The sequence below is a fragment of the Motacilla alba genome, chromosome 4A (assembly GCF_015832195.1).
Source record: "Motacilla alba alba isolate MOTALB_02 chromosome 4A, Motacilla_alba_V1.0_pri, whole genome shotgun sequence".
Classification (NCBI taxonomy): Eukaryota; Metazoa; Chordata; class Aves; order Passeriformes; family Motacillidae; genus Motacilla; species Motacilla alba.
This window is the reverse complement of record NC_052045.1, coordinates 15,133,057-15,152,302: the sequence shown is the minus strand read 5'-3', so window position 1 is coordinate 15,152,302 and position 19,246 is coordinate 15,133,057. Positions and strand designations below refer to the sequence as shown.

At 46.8% G+C, this 19,246-nt stretch overlaps 1 protein-coding gene across 3 annotated transcripts; it reads left to right on the top strand.

Moving 5' to 3' along the window:
- The first annotated feature begins 623 nt into the window (after positions 1–623).
- On the top strand, positions 624–14,966 carry C4AH8orf48 (chromosome 4A C8orf48 homolog). Of its 3 annotated transcripts, XR_005255073.1 has the most exons (7): positions 624–884; positions 1,518–1,752; positions 2,271–2,414; positions 8,076–8,287; positions 9,712–9,864; positions 11,335–11,597; positions 13,191–14,966. XR_005255073.1 is itself a non-coding variant. In XM_038123132.1 (6 exons), exons 2-6 carry the CDS (start codon positions 1,527–1,529, stop codon positions 11,437–11,439), a joined length of 840 nt encoding a protein of 279 aa, XP_037979060.1. In that variant the 5' UTR covers positions 624–631; positions 1,518–1,526; the 3' UTR covers positions 11,440–12,192. The 3 variants fall into 3 exon arrangements, 2 of the variants coding, with proteins under 2 accessions (XP_037979060.1, XP_037979059.1); XM_038123132.1 differs by lacking the exon at positions 13,191–14,966 and having other exon boundaries at positions 624–631; positions 11,335–12,192; XM_038123131.1 differs by lacking the exon at positions 13,191–14,966 and having other exon boundaries at positions 11,335–12,192.
- Positions 14,967–19,246: the final 4,280 nt, after the last annotated feature.

Genomic DNA, 19,246 nt, shown 5'->3' with positions numbered 1-19,246 from the left:
TTAAACACACCCAGCTCCATGCAGCCCTTTATCGCTGTGTGTGCAATGTGTGCATCCTCGAGGGGATTTAACACACCCAGCTCCGGGCAGCCCATTCTCGGTGTGTGTGCAATGTGTGCATCCTCGTGGGGATTAAACACACCCAGCTCCATGCAGCCCTTTATCGCTGTGTGTGCAATGTGTGCATCCTCGTGGGGATTAAACACACCAGCTCCGGGCAGCCTTTCATCGCTGTGTGTGCAATGTGTGCATCCTCGTGGGGATTTAACACCCTCAGCTCCCCCAGCCGCGCTCCTCGCCCTTCGCAAACCGCTGGACACGCTCCAGCTCCTCAGAGTCCTCTCCAAACCCGGGGGGACTCGCTGTGGGGCGCAGCCGGGACGGGAAGTGCAGCACAACACAACCCCACACTCCCGGCACCACCAACCCCACACTCCCGGCACCACCAGCCCCACACTCCCGGCACCACCAGCCCCACACTCCCGGCACCACCAGCCCCACACTCCCGGCAGGGTTTCGGGGCCGCGTTTTCCGCCTCGGCCGCGGCCGGCCCGGGCTCCGCTCCCCGCCCCGCTCCGCCCTCAGCGCCCGGGGCCGCCCCTTCCCGCCCGGGGGAGCGGGCCCGGAGCGGGTAAAGCCGCTCTGAGAGCCCGTCCGTGAGGGCCGAGAGCAGCGAGGGAAGGGCAGAGCAGCTCCCGGAGCCCGTGAGGGGCGGGCGCGGCCCTGGCTGGGGAGCTCCCGGGCACGGAGCTGCTGCAGCGCTGGAGCCGGGCTGGGAGCGCTGGGGGTGCTCACCTGGAGAGGAGAAGGCTCCAGGGAGAGCTCAGAGCCCTGCCAGGGCCTGAAGAGGCTCCAGGAGAGCTGGAGAGGGACTGGGGACCAAGGCATGGAGGGACACAGGGAGTGGCTCCCACTGCCAGAGGGCAGGGCTGGATGGGATATTGGGAATTAGGAATTGTTCCCTATGAGGGTGGGCAGGCCTGGCACAGGGTGCCCAGAGCAGCTGGGGCTGCCCCTGGATCCCTGGCAGTGTCCCAGGCCAGGCTGGAGCAGCCTGGGATGGTGGAAGGTTTTTTTCCCACTATCTCATCTAACCATACTCACTTTCTATTTCAGCTCATTCCCCCATTTTTCATCACTGCTTGCTGTTGTAAATAGTCTTACCTTTTTTTCCTTCTAAGTTCCTTTTAAATGCTAGAAAGGGGAAAATTTGCATTTAATTTTTTTAATGAAGAATTTTATCCAAGCATTACTCTAATCCACTACAGATTTGAAAAGAATGCTGCTCAGATTTCACAGCTCACAGTTCAGTGCTAGTTGCTGCTGTATATTTACCCTGTGGATCTGAAAGCGTGCTGCTCTAATCCCTGCTTTGGCTTGATCACGACTGAGATGTGATTTTACCCACCTGTTGTAGTGGTTAAATTGGGTGTGATGTGGCTGTAACATCGCAAAGTACCTCCCATGTTGCTGTGAGTAATCCTGTGAAACCGACCTTGTTTTTGTTTTATTTGCAGTGCTGTCCCATGGCAGCTGCCCCAGCAGAGAGCTCCAGGAGCCACAGGAAGGGGCTGGAGTGGAGCCAGAGTCACAGCAGCTCTGCCTTGGACTATTCAGGAGACACCTTTGAGTCCTTCAGCGAGGAGGAGAGTGAAGCACCTGGATCCTGGTGTTCCACAGAGGATTTGGAGGGGCCAGCTGTGTCAGAGGCTTTGGAAAGCTCATCATCACTGGCAGGCCAGAGTGCTGTAGGTATGCAGAGCTCTCCCTGCTTGAGGCCTGCCTTCCACAGCTTCAGTCAGTGCAGCGAGGGCTTGAATCAGTAAAAAGAGACATGTGAAAATTGCATACAGCGTCCTTGCCGTGCAAAGTGCCCACCAGATCCATGCTTCAGACAGCTCCATGGGAAGGACTCAACCATGGAAATCCTTCCTTAGTAATCTTGTGATGCTGAAATTCTGTTGGCGCCTTAAAAAACAATTCTCCAAGCTACTTTTTATCACATATGAGAAGTAGCTAGGCCATAAAACAATTTTTCCGTGGGATAGTTCCATGATTTGAAATACTGAAGAGGGCTGGGTAGGACCTTGAGGCTGCAGCAGATGAGGGATAAAGCAGAAGCTGGAATCTGTGGCCTCGTCTGTGTATTGCTGTGGCTCAGGGTTTCTCCTCCCTAGCAGGGAGAACTGGCACATTCAAGTGGAGGATTATTTGCCTCCCACTTTGCTTTCCTCACCATGTGTGCTCAAAGTTGCCTTTTTACCTTGCAGAGGAGGAGTTTGAAGCAGTGGATCCTGCAGCTGCGGAAAGAGCTGCCATAGGAAAATGGATTGATGCCATGGGAAAATGGATTGATCTGAACAATAAAGACACTGCGATTAGGCCAGACAAATCTGTCATCAGAACTCCTGCTGGTGAGTTGGGTAACTTCAGCAGAGGCTGTAATTGTTTCTTTTGGGAGGAGATGTAAACTTGACTTAAATTTTATACACAGGCTATTAAATTAAGCCAGCTAATTAGCCTGGCTTAATTAGCCAAGTAATTAAGTAACAAAGTCTCTCTTTTACGCTTTCTTGGAGAGCAGTTTGTCTCCCATATCACACACGGCTTTGATGCTCCCCCCATGTAGTGACATTATCCTGGTGATGCATTACCACAAAACCTGGAAAAGTACATTCAAAAATGTCCCCATGTTTGACATTTAATTGTTTCATTTAATTCAGGGTTTTTTTTTTCTCTCCAGCTGTAGAGGTACTAGGAAATTTGGGTATTTTTCCCTCCAAAATAAACATGACTTCAGAATTTATTGTGTGAAACGGGTTTTCCCCCTTGTTAATCAACAGTATTGATAATTGAATTATTTCTTTGCCCTGTTTTAGTTCCTTTCCCAAGCTGAGGGAGGCAGTAGGGCACCAATTTTGGCAGGAACAATGGAGCAGCTTTACCCAAATAATTATGGAGTGCAGGGAGGAGGAGGAGGAGAAGGGAAAGGAGGAAGGAAGGATCCATTTCCATGTACCAGTTATGCAAGGAACTGTGAGAGCAGATGGTGGGATGCAAGCCCTGCTAAAGTCTGTCAAAAAGTGGGTCAGAGATGCTATTTTTAATTAAGAAAAAAGAGCAAGAAAGCTGTAACTGAGCAAAAAATAATGGGAGCAGACGGGGAATCTTCCTCAATCTACATGTTGATGGGAGGTGAGCACACTTGGAGTTTTGTAGGTCACTGTAGGACAGTGATCCTCCTGCCTGGGCCCTTCATGGCATGGGATTTGTGTACCAGCATCCTCAAAGCACCCATCTGTCCTAAAGAAGCAGCACCTCAGGTCACTTCCAGGCTGGTCGGAGTTGCAGAGCTCCTTGCCCACGGTGTCAGTGCTGGGGGCTCCTGACTCATCTCCTGCATTCCTCTGTTCTGCAGTCGAGGGAAGGCAGGAGTGTGGAGCAGCTCATCCTGGCCTGCTCCTCCAAGAGAATCTTCCTAAAATACATCAGAGTCCTGTGACTGATTCCTGGAGACAGTGAGGGGGACCTGGTGGGTTCACAGGCACTGAAGGAAGGATGAACCACAGCTGAAGGATGTTTTCCCTTGGAAGTTGTACTCAGAGGATTTTATTCATGGAAGCACTTGCAGATCCCTGTGGTTCTGCACCAGGGAATGCTCTGCCTTTGGCTGGTGGATGCTGCTGGCAGGGAGAGTCAGAGTGGTCACTGAGGCTGGAGTAGCAAGTCCTGTTCCACGATCCTGAGCTGATGGATGCAGAGCTAGCTTGTCTTTGCTGGTCCTGTCACTTGTCCCTGTGGTGGCCTCAGGTACATTGGTGCTTCCAGTGATCCATATGAAGAGCACAAAATACAGTTCATGCTTTTCTTTAATGCAAACACAGTACCCAGCCATGCTATCCCCAAATCAATCACAATTAGCCATGCACTGCATCTTTTTATTGCAGAATATTACCATAAAATAAGCACAGCAACTTTTGTCTTCTGATAGCTGTAAATGCTGCTCTTGGACTTAAGCCTTCAGCACTGGGTGGCCCCCAAATCTTGTATTGTTTTAGCAGCTTGGAGATGTTTTTTAAATGCAGTAGATGAGCTCACCTGGATGTGAGCAGGCTGCACAGTGAGTCCCCTCAGAACACTCAGCTCAGTGAATCGTGTGGACTGAGCACACAGAGTACGCTGAATTAGAGTTTGTTTTATTGCCTCAAGACTTTCCTTCTCATCTTACTACTAATAGGGTTAAATGTCATGGGGGAGCAAAAAGGTTCTGGTTTGCCTGTAGGAGCACTCTGGAATGTCATTTTTATTTTTCATGGTTTTCTTTGTGGGCTGAAAGAAGGAAAACACGCTGGCCTCAGGAGAAGTGAGAAATTTTCATCAGAGTTGTCTTTGTCCCTGCACCCCAGTGTGGTAGCATGAGCTGTTATTAGGCAAATGCATCACAACACGAGTGTAAATTCTCAGTTCCACAGAGATTGCTCCATCTTAGTCATCTTTAAAATGTACTCAGGAAAAGGCAATTCTTCAGCTTGGATGTATCTGAGAATTCAGGTGGGGCTCTTTAACCCCTGGCTGGTGCTGTGCTCACAAGCTGCCTCTCACTTTTGTAATGTGTCTCCATGAAATGCTTTGCCTGTTTGTTTTTCTGCACTGTTCCTGTAATTGTTCCCTGGAGGGTGGGGATGCCCTGGCAGAGGTTGCTGTGAGTGCCCCATCCCTGGGAGTGTCCAAGGCCAGGTTGGACAGGGCTTGGAACACCCTGGGACAGTGGGATGTGTCCCATTGTGACACTGGATGATCTTTATGGTCCTTCCAGCCCAGGTTGTTGTGCGACTCTGGGATGATTCACTGTGCTGGAGGAGTTTTACTCACTTTAAATTTCTATTTGTGATGAACAGCCTGACATTTCAGCCTGTTTCTCTCAGTCCTCTGTTACCTGCAGGGGTCTTTCTCATGTTCTTTGCTGGTCAGGTTGTCAGCATGATCATCTGAACTGTAAAATCAGTCTAGGTCATTATGAAGATGCAATCTGGAGCTGCAGAGGTAAAACCTTACTGAAGAGCAGTTATTGATTATTGCATTTCACAGTTATCTCGTTTACTTTTTACCTTCTTTAAAATAGAGTATTGGTAGGGAATAATAACAAAATGCCTGCCAATTTTCCTATTCAATCAAAGTTAGACATCAAAGGAAAAGGAAACTCATAAAGATTTTCTTCTTTTACTCCCTCCTTGTGGATTTCAAATGTCACACTTAAGGCTGGAGTTACAACCTACATAGGTCACTGAAAAAACCTACAAAACCTACACAGGGTCACCGAGTTCCACCCCCCCAGCAGGGTTTAGGGTGCAGACATGAGGATTAGCTTTTCTCTCCTGGGCTGCTGGAATCACAGCTGCTTCTTGGTGCACTTTGTGGGGCTTTGCTGCCTAAACATTCCACGTTTTGTGACCTTCCTGCTGGGTGAGATGGGGCTGGGGTGGATGCTGTGCTGCTGTCACTTGGGCTGCTCTTGTCACCTGCTCTGCCTTACTCCTCTGCAGCGAAGAGAGGGCACACTGGATTTGGAGCAACCAAACATCAGGAAAATGTCCTTGTGGAGCAGTCGTTGGCACTGGCAGGGATTCTCTGCACTGCCCTCAGATCTGCCACCACAGCTGGAGAAGGAGCATTGCAGCAGGTCTGCATCACACATGAAAAAGAGGGAATCTGAGAGACATGGAAAAAACCCAACCCCAAAGCAAGAGCTGAGATCCCCTGGGCAGGTGAACCTCCCACAGCTGGGGGAGGTCTGAATGTGCAAATACTCCAGTTAAAAGACAAACTTTTCTCATCAGTTTTTGGGTTTGTTTCAGAAAAATTCTAGTCCTTGGTCCCTAATTTATGTTCTTTCTGAACTTCCTGTTAAGCATGAGTTAATGTGAAGGGATAACTCCTGCACTGAGTCGTGCAGTGAGGTTTAAAAATTGCTGTTCCCTTTGCCAGTGTTTCTTCTGAAGTCTGGAGGTGCAGATGAGCAGATGGGTGGGTGTGTGGCAGCACAGGATTTATGCATTATTAGAAACCAATTCTTAATAAAATTGCACTTGTGGATGTCAGAAGAACCTTAAGTGAGTTATTCAGGCTGGTATTAAACTGTCACTAAATGCTCAGTGGACCTGATGTGTTTTACTTCTCCCTTTGAGTACTCAAAGGCTTTTCTTCTGGGTTTTTTTCCTCCCTTACAATGGTAACTTTTTAATCTTTTTATTCATTCTATGTTCAGCATAAATGAACCTGCCAAGAATATTTTATTAGTGTGATTAAACCCAGTAGTGGCACATGATTTCCACTTTTTTACACGATTCTTGTAAGGGAAACCACCTGATGACTGAAATGGAGGTTTCCGTTCATATATTTATGATGCTCCCTCAGAATTGTTTTTAAAATTAAATTTCATTTTAAGGTGTTGCTAATTCTTATTTATGTGTCTATAAATTGTCTTTCCTTTTAATAATTGCGATCCATCGTCTTCTTAGGAGGAGTAAATTGCTCTGTGATGCTCAATTCTGAACTTAAACATATTTTCCATGTTGTCAATGAAGTCACAAAATTCCTGCTTTTAGTTTTAATTATGGATTCCCTTATCCTTTAGAACCACTGGATTTCTGAGAAGGTGCTCAGTTGCTTTGCAGAATTCCACAGCTGTGTCCTGTGCACTCAGGACTAAATAAATCCCAGGGAGTTTGGGGGAAGTTTTACATTCCTGTTGCTCAGTATTTTAAAGATTTCTGTTGTGGGACTGGAATGCCAAGTACCTGTCTGGAAATTGAATTTAATCCTGAAAAGACAGAATGTGGAGGGGTTGTTCCAATGATACAATCCGACCTCCCAGCAGGAATTTGGGGGAAATCTGGCTATGGAAACCTCGAGAGCTGTGGTGTCTGCACCTCAGCAGCCCCATCCCATGCTGATGTCCATGAAATACTGCACTGATTGTGCTCTAAGCCTCTGGAAAATCTCCCCAAAAGCCCTGAATGAAGTTGTAAATCCATCCTAACCCGCCCAGCTGAAGTCTAATCTCTGTTTTATTTATTCTTATGGGCCACTGGGAAGGATAAGGGAAGATGAAAGCGGGAATGATAGTTTAGAAATAAGATCTTAGAAAGAATTTAGGAAATGATTGTTGAAGCTTTAGATAAGAAGTGTTTTCTATTTGCATTTCCTCCAAAAAAAAATTGCCTCTCTGTAGTTTGTGGAATTTATTGGAGGTGTTTCCAGAGTGGCTTTGGTGGAGGCTTCCTCTAATTTTTCATACAAATTGCTCCTTAGAGTTATTGACGAAGACCTCTCTTGATATATTAATTAATTTGGGATTAGCAAGCTGCAGTTTCAGGTAGTGAGGTGCTAAATCTGTATTATTGACAGCCAGTTTATTTAATGTCATAGCATTTAACTGCTTGCTTTGCTAATTTATTTATCCTGTGCCATTAACCTTTTGTCTTTTTATTTCCTCCTATCTTTGGAGCCTGTTTTAGAGCCATTTATTGTGCAAGTTCCTACAGCTCCCATCCTCATTTACATTTAAATTCTGATTTTGGAACCTGTTTTAGAGCCATTTATTGTGCAAGTTCCCACAGCTCCCATCCTCATTTACCTTTAAATTCTGATTTTGGAACCTGTTTTAGAGCCATTTATTGTGCAAGTTCTTACAGCTCCCATCCACATCTGTGTTTAAATTCTGATTTTGGAATCTGTTTTAGAGCCATTTATTGTGCAAGTTCTTACAGCTCCCATCCACATCTCTGTTTAAATTCTGATTTTGGAGCTTGGTTTAGGGCCTTTTATTGTGCAGGTTCCTGCAGCTGCCATCCGCATTTGTGTTTAAATTCTGATTTTAGAGCCATTTGTTGTGCAGGTTCCTGCAGCTGCCATCCCCGTTTGTGTTTAATTGTGCTCTGTGTTGCTGCAGGCAGGGCCTGACCCTGGGTTTGGCTCTCCTTGGCCACAGCGAGGTCACACAGATGAAGAGCAGCAGTTCCTCTTTCCCTGGCACGGCCACTGATGCTCTTGCCCTGTTGATTTCTGCCTGGCAGGAGCTGCTGAGGTCTCCCAGGGAGAGCTGGGTGCTCTCAGGTGTTTCTGCAGCAGGAGGATCAGCAGGATGCAGCGGCAGCAGGCACAGAAGGGCAGGATGCTGCACTGGGGAGGCCCAGCAAGGCAAACTGAGACAGGAGATTCCTGTGCTGTTCCTGCCCCGCTGATGAACAGGATCCTGCTGGAAAACACCAGGGAGGCTGTGAAACAGGTACTGGGGGACACAAAGGGAGATTTCCCCTAAATACTGGGAGAACCACTGCAGGAAAAAAGCCATAATAGGATCAAGTCAGGCAGACCTTCCTGATGCTAAGCTCAGCCTCTGGAAGAGGTTTTGGGTTGACAACCCAAGATTTGTACTTCCCATTTCTTAGACATCACTGTAGAACTGTTGATAGCAAATAATCACCATAAAATATTGTCTGCTGATAAAATCCTGATTTATGTGATTGAGCAAGGCTGGGGTCATCATTTATTTTACAAGAAGCCCTGGACCAGCTGAAGGAAAAAGCCTTTTTCTCTGATTGTGTTTGCCCCAATTATTTATCAAATTATTCTGCACATTATTTGTTTTGAAGTCTTTGGGACTCCAGGATTAGAAGAATTCCAAAGACAAAACCTCCCTGTGCCCCCAGCTTTCTTAGGTATTAGATAATATTGATGAAAGCAGTTCCAATAAAATCTTGCTGACCTCAGTCCTTGGCTAAGAAGCCTCTGTCTCATCTTTACCCTATTCAAATCTCTTCTTTTTGTCACCAGCCCAGTGGTTTTTTCCCACCACAGGATGGGTTTTATGGCCCAGCTCCTCCCCTCAGCCCTGCACCTAAAAATAACACTTCAAAGTCAGTTCTGCTGTGATAATTATTTCAGGCTTCCTGTCTTTTAAAACAATTTTGACATTTCAGCCATCTGCTTTTTAAATTTCTGTTAATGTTAACCCACCTTGCAAATTTAGTGGAATTTTTTATTTCCCCTTTATTTGTCTTCCATTGTGGGAATGCATTCCCTGAGCAAAGTAACTTCATCTGCTCTTCTGCTTGGTTCTTTCTGTAGCTCCACACAACAACATTTTTATCCAGAGAAGTCAGGGAAAAGGGGTCAGAGAGGCCTGGGATTGGACTTCCTTGGGTTGATTCCCCTGTCTTTGTAGCAATTTAATGTGTTTATGGAGCCAGATGGAATCTGAGTCAATTAGATCAGATAAAACCACTGATATTTCATAAAAGCACAAACCCTGGGATTTGTGTAATGCTGTTAAATAAGCTCAAGATTTCATGGTGGATAAACTGGCCCAGGAATCGCTGAGTAGCACTGATTATCTTACAGACAGAGCTGCAGAGTCTGGGTTGGATTCTGGCTCAGAGCTGCGTGTTTGAACTAATGGCTCCAGAGTTTATTTGCCTCTTAATTTATTTATAAAATGTATAAATGTAATTTATAATCGTAACCTCTCTGGTTGCTGCTTAAGGCCTTGCATACAGTCAGCATAGGAACAGTTATAGATGCTGGAATTGTGACTCTGAATTATTGTACCACTGCCTAAAAAGCCAGATTTTGTCTTTAGTGTGTTTTTATTGATTTTCTCAAAGTTGCCAGGCCAGACATTACTCATGGCATCAAAGTTTCCTCTTCCAGGTGACAGAAGCTGAAATCCATGAGGTTTCAACCTGTCCTGACTGCCAGCAGAAGGAAGCAGAGCTGGCCAAGGTTGCCTTTCTCAGGCAAAAAAAGACTCTGCTGGAAGGTGCTTTAATCCAAGAGAAATTGGAAGAACAGTTTTACTCCAGGGTAAGCAAATATTATTGAAAAAAAATCATGCTACATTTTATAGGTGCTGTAATGAAAGAATCTGTAATTCAGATTCTCCCTGATTTATGGCAGTGAGATCAGTGCAAACCAAAATAGAATTTGGGTCCATTTCATTAATAAAATGCTTGGGACCAACGTTCTCTTCAAGTCATTTGAGCTGCCTGATTTGTGGAAGCTGAAGGTCATTGCCAGGATGTCCTGGAATGGTTTTGGGTCCCTTTGATTGTGTCTCCCCGGTTTGTTTTCTGCTGGGCTGTCCAAGCTGAAATGGCAAATCAAATGATGTGGTAGGAGGTAAGTGCCCATACTGGGCTTCCTTGCTCATCCTTTGCCATGGGAATCTTGCAGTAGGATGCTGCAATGTGTGGTGGAGGCTGAGATTTTTCTGGGATACTCTGAGATTTCTTCTTGGAATTCCTGTCTCTGTGCCAGGGTCCCAGAGGTGGAAGCTTTGTTGGTAGGAGGTGCCTCTGGAGCAGCTGGGTGAGCAGTGAAATGTGCAGAATTCCCTGGGCCTCCTGTGGCTGTTCTTGAGGAGGATCTTCATGAAGGAAGAGCTCTTCTCTCCTTCCTTGGGAGGGGGCAGCCTGAAGGCAGGAGCCTTCCTGCAGCTCCCAGGTCTCTTCCTATTGCTGTGTCTGGGGTCACCATTTATTACTGTGGGTTTTCTGGGCAGTCAGGACTTGGTGAAGCGAAGGAGAGATCTTGACTCCATTTCAGAAGGCTGGTTTATTATATTATGATATATATTACATTAAAAAAGACCACACTGTAACTATACTACAAAGAACAGAGAGAAAGATTCATCAGAAGGTGAGATAGGAATAGAAAGGAATGAATAACAAAGTTCTGTGACTCCCAGAGAGTCCGAGAGCTGCTGCCCCCTTGATTGGCCACCAAGTAGAAACATCCCACACCGACCAATCGAGAAAGCACCTGCTGCATTCCACAGCAGCAGATAACAAATTGTTCACACTTGAAGCTGAGGCCCTTCGGCTTCTCAGGAGAAGAAAATCCTAGCAAAGGGATTTTCATAAAATATCACAACCACATCTTCCCATGTTGATGAGCAGGCTGGCAGTTCGTGCTGTACCACACGCTCCTTTCTTCTCTAATGTAATTCCACTCCTCCAGCATTTTGACTCTTCCTCACTCCCTAACTAAGATTTGAGAGCTTCAGCCTCAGGTGAGGCTTCACTTTTTCCCACTTTTCCCCTCTGCTTCCCTGCAAGGCCAGCTGCTTTTCCCTGTCCCTCCTTAGGGAAGAATTCTGCTTTTTGGGCCGTGCTGTTGGACAGAGTTTTTAAATGAAATCCTTTCAAACGCACCCAGCTGTGTGGATGAGTGCTGCCCACCTGGCTGGGCTCGAGGGACTGGGTGTGTGCTACAGGCCATGAGAAATGGCAGGAATACAATCCTGAATAATCCCACGTTTGCTTTCTGTTTCAGGACATGCTCACACTTCTAGGAGAAGCACTCAGAAGCTTTCCCAAACCTTCAGAAGATCCCAGGGATTTGTGGCAAAGGCTGAAGGGTCAGGAGTGGAAAGACTGAATGAACCACAACTCCAGTGGGTGAAGAACTGGGAGAGCCTCCTGTGGGCAGTCAGCTCCAGAATCCCAACGATTTTGGATCTGAGCTGCTCTGGCAGTGATGGATTGGGTGCTGCTTTAATATTCCTGCAGGTGGAACCAGATCTGCCTGGCTGGGGTGTGAGTCAACCCTTCCTCCTTCTCAATGCAAATGTTGCAGTATACTGTAATCCATCTCCATAGCTTTCTCAGACTCCAGAAGCCAACAGTTTCCATTATTAATCTGGCAAGCCAGAAGTATTGTTTTTTTGTGGGATTGCTGTGGGATTGCAGAGCAGCTCCCAGCTGCTTCCATCCATAAGGAAAATAAATGATTCCCTTTGCCAGGGCAGGGAGGTGTAATTACTGCATCTCAGCTCAGGCTTTGCCCACTGCCTCATGGTAAATTGAAAGTGAGAGCCCCAGGTGGAAGACAAAAAGCAAATTTAACTATGAAAAGCAGTAAAATGAAATGCAGTATTTATAGAAGGGAAATAATGAGGTTGTAACAGAAATTAATCAGCAGGACTGAGGATGCCAATGGGATGAGAAATGATAATAAATTAATCATGGAATCTATATAGGATAGAGAAAAACAAGCAGCAGATGAAGACTGGGAGAATTGCAAGAAAATACTTTGGAAGTTGTTGTAATTTTTCAAGACGACGAAGTCACTGTTCAAAGGCTGGATCTGGGGTTCAGTGCACATCCAAATAAAATGGAATTGTGCTGGGAATCTTTGGGTTAGACAATGAAATCATCCTCACTGTGGCCTCCAAAGCCTGGTGCTGCTCTGTGGGCACCTCTGCAGCCCTTTGTGCCCAAAGCTGACAGCAGGGGCTCAGCCCCTTGCTCCAGCCATGGCCTGACTCTCCTCAGCCTCCCATTTCCTGATTTCTCTGCATCCCCATCTTTGTGGAAATCCTGGAGGGATATCCCTATCTATGGACCCACACTGTATTTTTGTGCCAAAGCAGAGACAATTAAATCCCCCTCCCCAACCTTGCATTTTCTTCCCCCATTTTGGGACAAGAGCCCTCACTGCTGAAGTGGGGTTTGGATTTCATTGGGTTGTTTCCCTCCTCATGCTCTGGATTGTTTATCAGAGTCCTTGAGGGCTGCTTAGCCTCTTGTTCTCACTTCCCACAAACAATGGAAAACCTGGAGAGAAATGTTGGGATACAAACAGAACTGTTAGGCAAGTTCTGCCTTCTGCTGCTTAAAAATCTGCTCAAGAGTGATTTCCCTGGGAGTGGATCCTGAGTAGGTCAAGCACCAGGTGGGAGCCCAGCCCAGCCTTGAGTTACTCAGTGCTGCTTGTCCATGCAAACAGCATTAATAGTCCATCAAAAATACTCCCCCAAAAGCATCCCCTTTTGAATTGTCCCTGCAGAGCACCTGGGTAATGAATAAACTCTGCTTGTTCATTCCTGTTGCTCTGGGATCCTTGGAAATGTTTAAATCCCTTAAATCTCTTGCCTTCCAATCTCTCCCTGGATGCCCCACCTCTGTTCCTTACTTGTTTTGCTCTGCACTCCCTGGTTCTCTGAGCCTCTGGAAGTCTCTGCAAGCCCTGGGAGAGGCACCCAGAATTTCACGAGGAGCCTTGGAAGGGCTGTCAGGTGTACAGGAGGTGATCAGGAACTGAATCCTTTGAAAATGTCATTTTGTAGCAGACTTCAGCCCTTGCAGACCCACAAAGAGTGACTTCCATGCACATGTTTTTGTTTTCAGAACACAGAAGCTTTCTAGAGCCGCTGAAATTCCTTTGCAGCTGCTGTCAGCCTTCCTGTAAATCCTGAACTGTGAGTTATTTGGGTTATGTGTCTGACAGTGTTTGTCTGTGGAACAGCAGCCTGCTCACACGCAGTGCCTGCACAGCTCTTGTTTGTTTGCATAAATGTTACAAACAGAACTCAGGTAACTCCTCAGGAAAATCAAAGCAGATTTTGCTGATGGCTGTTGGATGCATTTTCCTGCTGCTCACTACACTTATTTCATTCTTTTATCAGCAGTGACTCTGAGATCTCAGTGTTTTCTTTAGCAGCTCTTAGAGATATGCAATGGAATGAATGATCTGATCCCCTAAATAATTGATTTTCTAATCCTGCATTTTTTGAGGCTGGAGATTCAAAACTTTGCTGGGGAAGATGTGGAAAAGAGGGTGGGTGATGTATCCTCCTTTTTCTCCTTCCAGGAGCTCCTCCCTTCAGCAGGAGATTTTTCTTTTGATCCAAAGAAACCTCAAAACTCTGGTCAAGGAATATTGGCTCATCTGCTGCCTGGTTTGTGCTTGCTGGGGCATAACAGGAGCAGGGTGGCTCAAGAGGGATTCCTTGGGAAAAACAACTGTGGCTGTGAAACAAATCAATCTGCCTCTTCAAAGGGCTCTGCTTGCCTTTGAGGCTTTCATGGCACCCAGAGCTGGATGATTTAATCTTCTGGATGATTGCTGATGTGGTGGGGTTCACTGCTCTGAGTGAGCTCTGTGCTAACAAAGACAGTTTGTCCCATCTCAGTTGTTTCATGCTCTGTGTATGCTGATATCCACTTCTGGGGTGTTGGATTTTATAACTGACCCTTTGGAGAAACTTGCATTCCTCACATTATCATTAAAATCAGTTTCCCATGGACTGCAGCACTGTAACTTTCCCTTTCATTTGCTCTAGCTTTATAAAAACCACCCTGCACTCCAGGCTCCCTCATTCCTTGTCTCCTCTCCAGCCATCTCTTCTGCTCTGGGAATTTGTATCTCTAGAAAAACTTCCATCTCAGTCCCAGCAGGCTGCTAGCCCAGCTCTGAGTGGGAATGAAGTTTTAGTGTCATTAACTCCCTGGATATGAGCTGGCAACAAAGCTGAACATTCACAGAGGGCCTGTTCTGGTGGAAGGTGGCCCTGCCCATGGCAGGGGTGGCACTGGATGAGCTTTAAGGGCCTTTCCAACCCAAACCATTCCACAATTCTGGGATATTTGAATTCGGATTTCTGGCTACTGAGGAAATCCTTTGTGGTCCCACTGGTCCAGTGGAGGATCATCGAAGAGTTTGAGTTGGAAGAGACCTTCCAAAGGCCACCTAACCCCCTGCCATGGCAGGGACACCTCCCACTATTCCAGGGTGATCTGACCTGGCTTTGGACACTTTCAGGGATCCAGAGGCAGCCACAGCTTCTCTGGGAATTCTGTTACAGGGCCCACCCTCAGTGTAAAAAGTGTAAAAACCTTCTTGTGTCTGGGCTAAACCACCCCTCCTGCAGGTAAAACCATTCTCCCTTGTCCTGAGGGCACAGGGCCTGCTCGGAGCTGTGCCCCATCTTTCCTGCAGGCCCCCTTCAGCTACAGGAATGTTCCCTGGAGCCTTCCCTTCTTCATCTGAACACTCCCAGTGCTCAGGTTTTCCTCAGGCGCGAGGGGCTCCAGCCCTCAGAGCACCTTTGTGGCCTCCTTCCATTAGTCCTGAACCTTTTCTCTGAAGTTACAGGAACATCTGCCATGCTCCAGGCTCCTCTGGGGTCCCTCAATGCCTCCTCAGAAACTCCCCTCACAGGGTTGGGGTGTGGTGAGACTCGGGTGGTTTTTTAGTTCTGTTTTTTACCACAGCTAAGCTCGTTTATTTGTATTGGGAACCTGACAACAGTTTTCAGCTGGTGGCACCAAGGACAAGGGCTGGTGTTCCCCTGTGGAGCTGGGGCTGCCCCGGCACCCAGCTCTCAGTAAACCTGAGCTGAGTGCAGCTCAAACCATCCACGTATCCTCCAGCAAGGGCTGCCGTGCTCCCAGCTCTGCATTCTTCAAGCATTTTCCAATCTCCTTGCATTCCTCAAGCTGTGATTTTATTACTACTGGATGTGATTTTCAGAGAGTGACTTTTGATTGTGCCCCTGAGGGAGGCGCTGGGTGTGTGCAGATCAGCCCTGCCCGCCCCGGGGCTGCTTTCCTGCCTGCTCTGGCTTTAAATGATGGCAAAACAGATATTAATCCTACCAACACCACATTTGCATTGTTTTCATGCAACTCTTTGTCATTTATTTTTTTCTCCACAACTGATTTTGAAGATCTTTGGCAGCGCTGACAGCACCAGGATGTGGATGGGAGATGAGGGGGAGTGGATTCCTTCTGTCAGGGTCCTCCATCTTCCAGATTACCCCAAGAATTGATCAGGGTACTTAAAAGAACCCAAACATTTTCCAGCTTCTGGGCATGGATATTCACTGCTTATTTATTCATTTATTTATTCTGTAATAAAATAGTACTGTTCTCACAGACTAGGCTGTATGATCCATAAATACCCTTGTAAAATAGATTTGTAGCATGTAACAGAATCCTTTAGAATATTCTGTGAAAATTCTTTTTTTGTTGTTGTTGTTGTTGATAGCACTTTCAGAACATTTACATCCTTCATCCTGACATTTTGAAATAGAACATTTTTTTTCGTACAGAGGTAAGTTTACAGCATCATCACAGTATTATAGCTTGTTTAAAAATACATACAGCAGTACTGGTAATTGCAGGCAAGCTGTAGACTTGAGCAGGGGGATGGTGGCAACTTCACATGGTTTCCACTTTATAAAACAATGACATTTATTAATATTACATCCATCACTTGGTTAGAAAAGATTACTTAGATGTGCAACTCACAAGAAATCTGTCATTTCTCTGTGACATCACAGGACAGGCTATGGAAATAGAAACACTCCGTGGTATGGGTGGTTTAAAAAGGATTTGATGGCTAATTAAAAAAAAGGTGTAGGCTGTCTCTCCCCTTAGGAATTGGAGTTCCATTAACACTGGATGTCCTTAATCCACTTGTGGGAATGCCATGAGCAGCTCTCAGCACAACCCTGGTGCGAAGGAAGCACTGAAATGCCAGCCTGGGCCCAGGAGCAGCTCTAGAGGAGCAGCCTGGCAGTCCAGGCTGGGGACCCACTCCCTCCAACCCCCCAGCCCTGCTGGCACCAGTGCAGCACAGCTCCCCTGGTCCAGAGCAGCTGAGCTGCTTTGGGATACCCCAAGTCTGCCTCTTCACCTTCCAGGGGGTTTGTGAAAGAGTGAGAGCAACAGATTGAAATTTACTGGAAATTGTGAAAAAATTTACAGAAAATTGTGATTAGGGTTGGACTGGAGCTGAAAACTCATCCCATTCCAGCCCTGCCATGGGCAGGGACACCTCCCACCGTCCCAGGGTGCTCCAGCCTGGCCTTGGACACCTCTAGGGATCCAGGGGCAGCCACAGCTGCTCTGGGAACCTGTGCCAGGGCCTGTCCCTCACAGGCACTGCCACAGTTTGCCCAGTGAGGATTAAAATGACAGAAGAGATTAAAAATACATAATTGCCTTGGTTTTACTTTGCACAAATGAGACTAAATGTATAAATATATATATATATGTATAATAAAGCTGTAGGAAATCTCCAAACTGCTAACAACTCTTAGAAATGAGATAAACCAAGGATGTATTTGCTTGGAAATTCCAAATTTGCAGTTCTCTCATGATTTTCATTTTCAGGTAATTCAAGAGCCCTGGAATTGGTGGATCCTGGTTTTCTCTTTTTATGAAACAAGTCCAGGTGTGCTTTGGCAAATGCTCTTTTCTTGGTCTCTCTGATACTCCTCTTGTGCTTTCTGCAGTCTTTTCCCTCTGAGTTTCCACTTGTGGAAGCAGTAGGTGATGAGGGATGTCATCACCAGGGAGAAGATGATGACCAGCACGACGATGAGGGCGATGGTGGACGAGAGGGACCCCTCCAGCTGCTCGCTCTCCGTGTCCCTGGTGGAGTTCACATCAGCAAAGTTCTCGTAATCTGCTGAGGCCAAAAAAGCAGCTCCAGGAGCCTCCCTCAACTTGGGCCTCATTGGGACTCGGGGCTGTTCTCAGGATCCCGGAGAAGCAGATCTAGGCGTGCCCTGTCACCATCCAGGAGGCAGCTTTGGGTGCTGCAGGCATGGGGGAGGCTCAGCAGTGGTGTTTGCAGCCGGGGAGAGCAGGAACTGCAGCCTGTGGCACAAAGGCTCCAGCACAGGTCAGCTTTATCCCAGGTGCTGGGGCAGGAATGTGCTGCCTTCTTCATCAAGGGGCAGGGAAGGCTCAGCCAGCAGCCAGTTTGGGATTCCTTGTTTTCTGCAAGAGATAATTGGAGAAAATCCAATCAGTTTTCCAGTGGTGGCAGAGCTTGTCCAGGGGCTGAAAGCAAAACAAGTGCTGCAACAAGTGTAACTTTCTATCAGAGGAATTGTTTCAGTGGAAGATTTTTTTTCCTTCCCAAAATATTCACAGAAGAGAGGAAAATCAAAGGCCTGTTTTGTACATTACTCATAGTAACAAAATCAGCTGCAAATGGGAGGTCTCACATTAATGAAAGGGTTTCATTTCCCCTCTTCTATGTATCTGCTCTTGGACTGGGCTGGGATTTGGGGTTAAATCCCTGGAGTTTTAGTTATAGTGGGATTGAGGAGGTTTCCTCACTGATCTGGGATCTGGAGAAAAGTCCTGAGTGAAACCCCCCCCCGGATTAGTGGAGAGGTGAGCTCCCCTACAGGCACTGAGCTGTAAATTGGAATTTAACCCCCCACCCTTCCACAGTTCTGGTGGAATTTCAGAGACTTTTAAGTCATTTGCCTTTGATATGAGCTGTGTGTGACAAATCCTAAAAAATTCACTCATCTGAGCAGTTCTGAAGCCCAAAGCTGCTCTGCCCTCCCCATTCCCTCCCTGATCCAAATCCCATTTTGGAGCTCAACCTGAGGAACAAGGCTGCTCTGCTCTGGATTCCTGCTTCCAATCGGGACAGGAGGATTTGCCTCGGGATATTTTCCTCTGAGGAGCTGTAAGTGCGTTCAGGGCTATTTATTTCAAACAACAGCTTGCTCCAAACCCCCTCCACCCTCCTCCCAAATGCTTGGAGGCCAAAATTAGGTTTCAGAGATCTTGGAGCATCATTGTTTGGAGATGCTGTGTTTGATAGGATGCAGTTCATCCTCTTTATAGAAATAAAGTTCATCCCACTCAGGCTCATCGAGAACTGAGGGTCTCTTTTCCAATTAACAGCACATTCTGATTAGTAATAACCACTGTTTATATAGCTCAGCATTCTGTTGGTGTTAAAAGATGTAAATAACAGTTCCTGCCAGTTTGGAACAATATGTTCAGAGAGTCAGAGAGAAATTGGGATTTTCAAGGAAGTTCAGAACTCAGATTCAGCTGAGGGAGAGCTGATGGGAAGCTCATTTCACACGAGGGACTCGGCACCGCGGCCCATCTTTGATGAATGTCTACAAGTGGCACTGCTGGCAAGCCATGCATCAGGAGGGGGTGACAACAGAATATTTCAGTGCTCCTTGGCCGTGTGTTCAACATCTCTCTCAAGTAGCCTGAAGAAAGGAACTGCAATAAAAGCACTTGAGGAGCTGAGAAATGCCCCTCTGATTTATGGAGCAGCCAAGTGCCCAGCTGGCCAGGGAAGTCCAGAGAGGGGATGTCTCAGCACCGGGGGGAATCTGATCTTGCCATACTTGCCTTGGCCTGGGTCTCATCTCATCTGTGCCCACAGCTCTCGGGTTCCTGGGAGGAGAGAACAAAAGCACAGCGTCAGGAAGCAGCTGGCTCTGTGCTGCTCCAGGAGGGGCAGGGTGATGTTTGTGACTGCCCCGCCAGTGCAGGAGGTGAAATCCAAAACCAAACCAGGAAAGCTTTTCAATCTCAGATCTGCAAATCTCTGCTTGGGCCGCGGCTGCATTTTGGGGAAGGAAACGGCATTTCTGGGCAAATCCCTTGGGAACAGCCCCTGAGGGCTC

Coding starts and splice junctions, on each gene's coding strand:
- C4AH8orf48 (XM_038123132.1), top strand. CDS start 1,527: ATGGCAGCTGCCCCAGCAGAGAGCTCCAGGAGCCACAGGAAGGGGCTG. Junction 1,753..2,270: donor GGCAGGCCAGAGTGCTGTAG/GTATGCAGAGCT, acceptor TTTACCTTGCAG/AGGAGGAGTTTGAAGCAGTG. Junction 9,865..11,334: donor AAGAACAGTTTTACTCCAGG/GTAAGCAAATAT, acceptor TTTCTGTTTCAG/GACATGCTCACACTTCTAGG.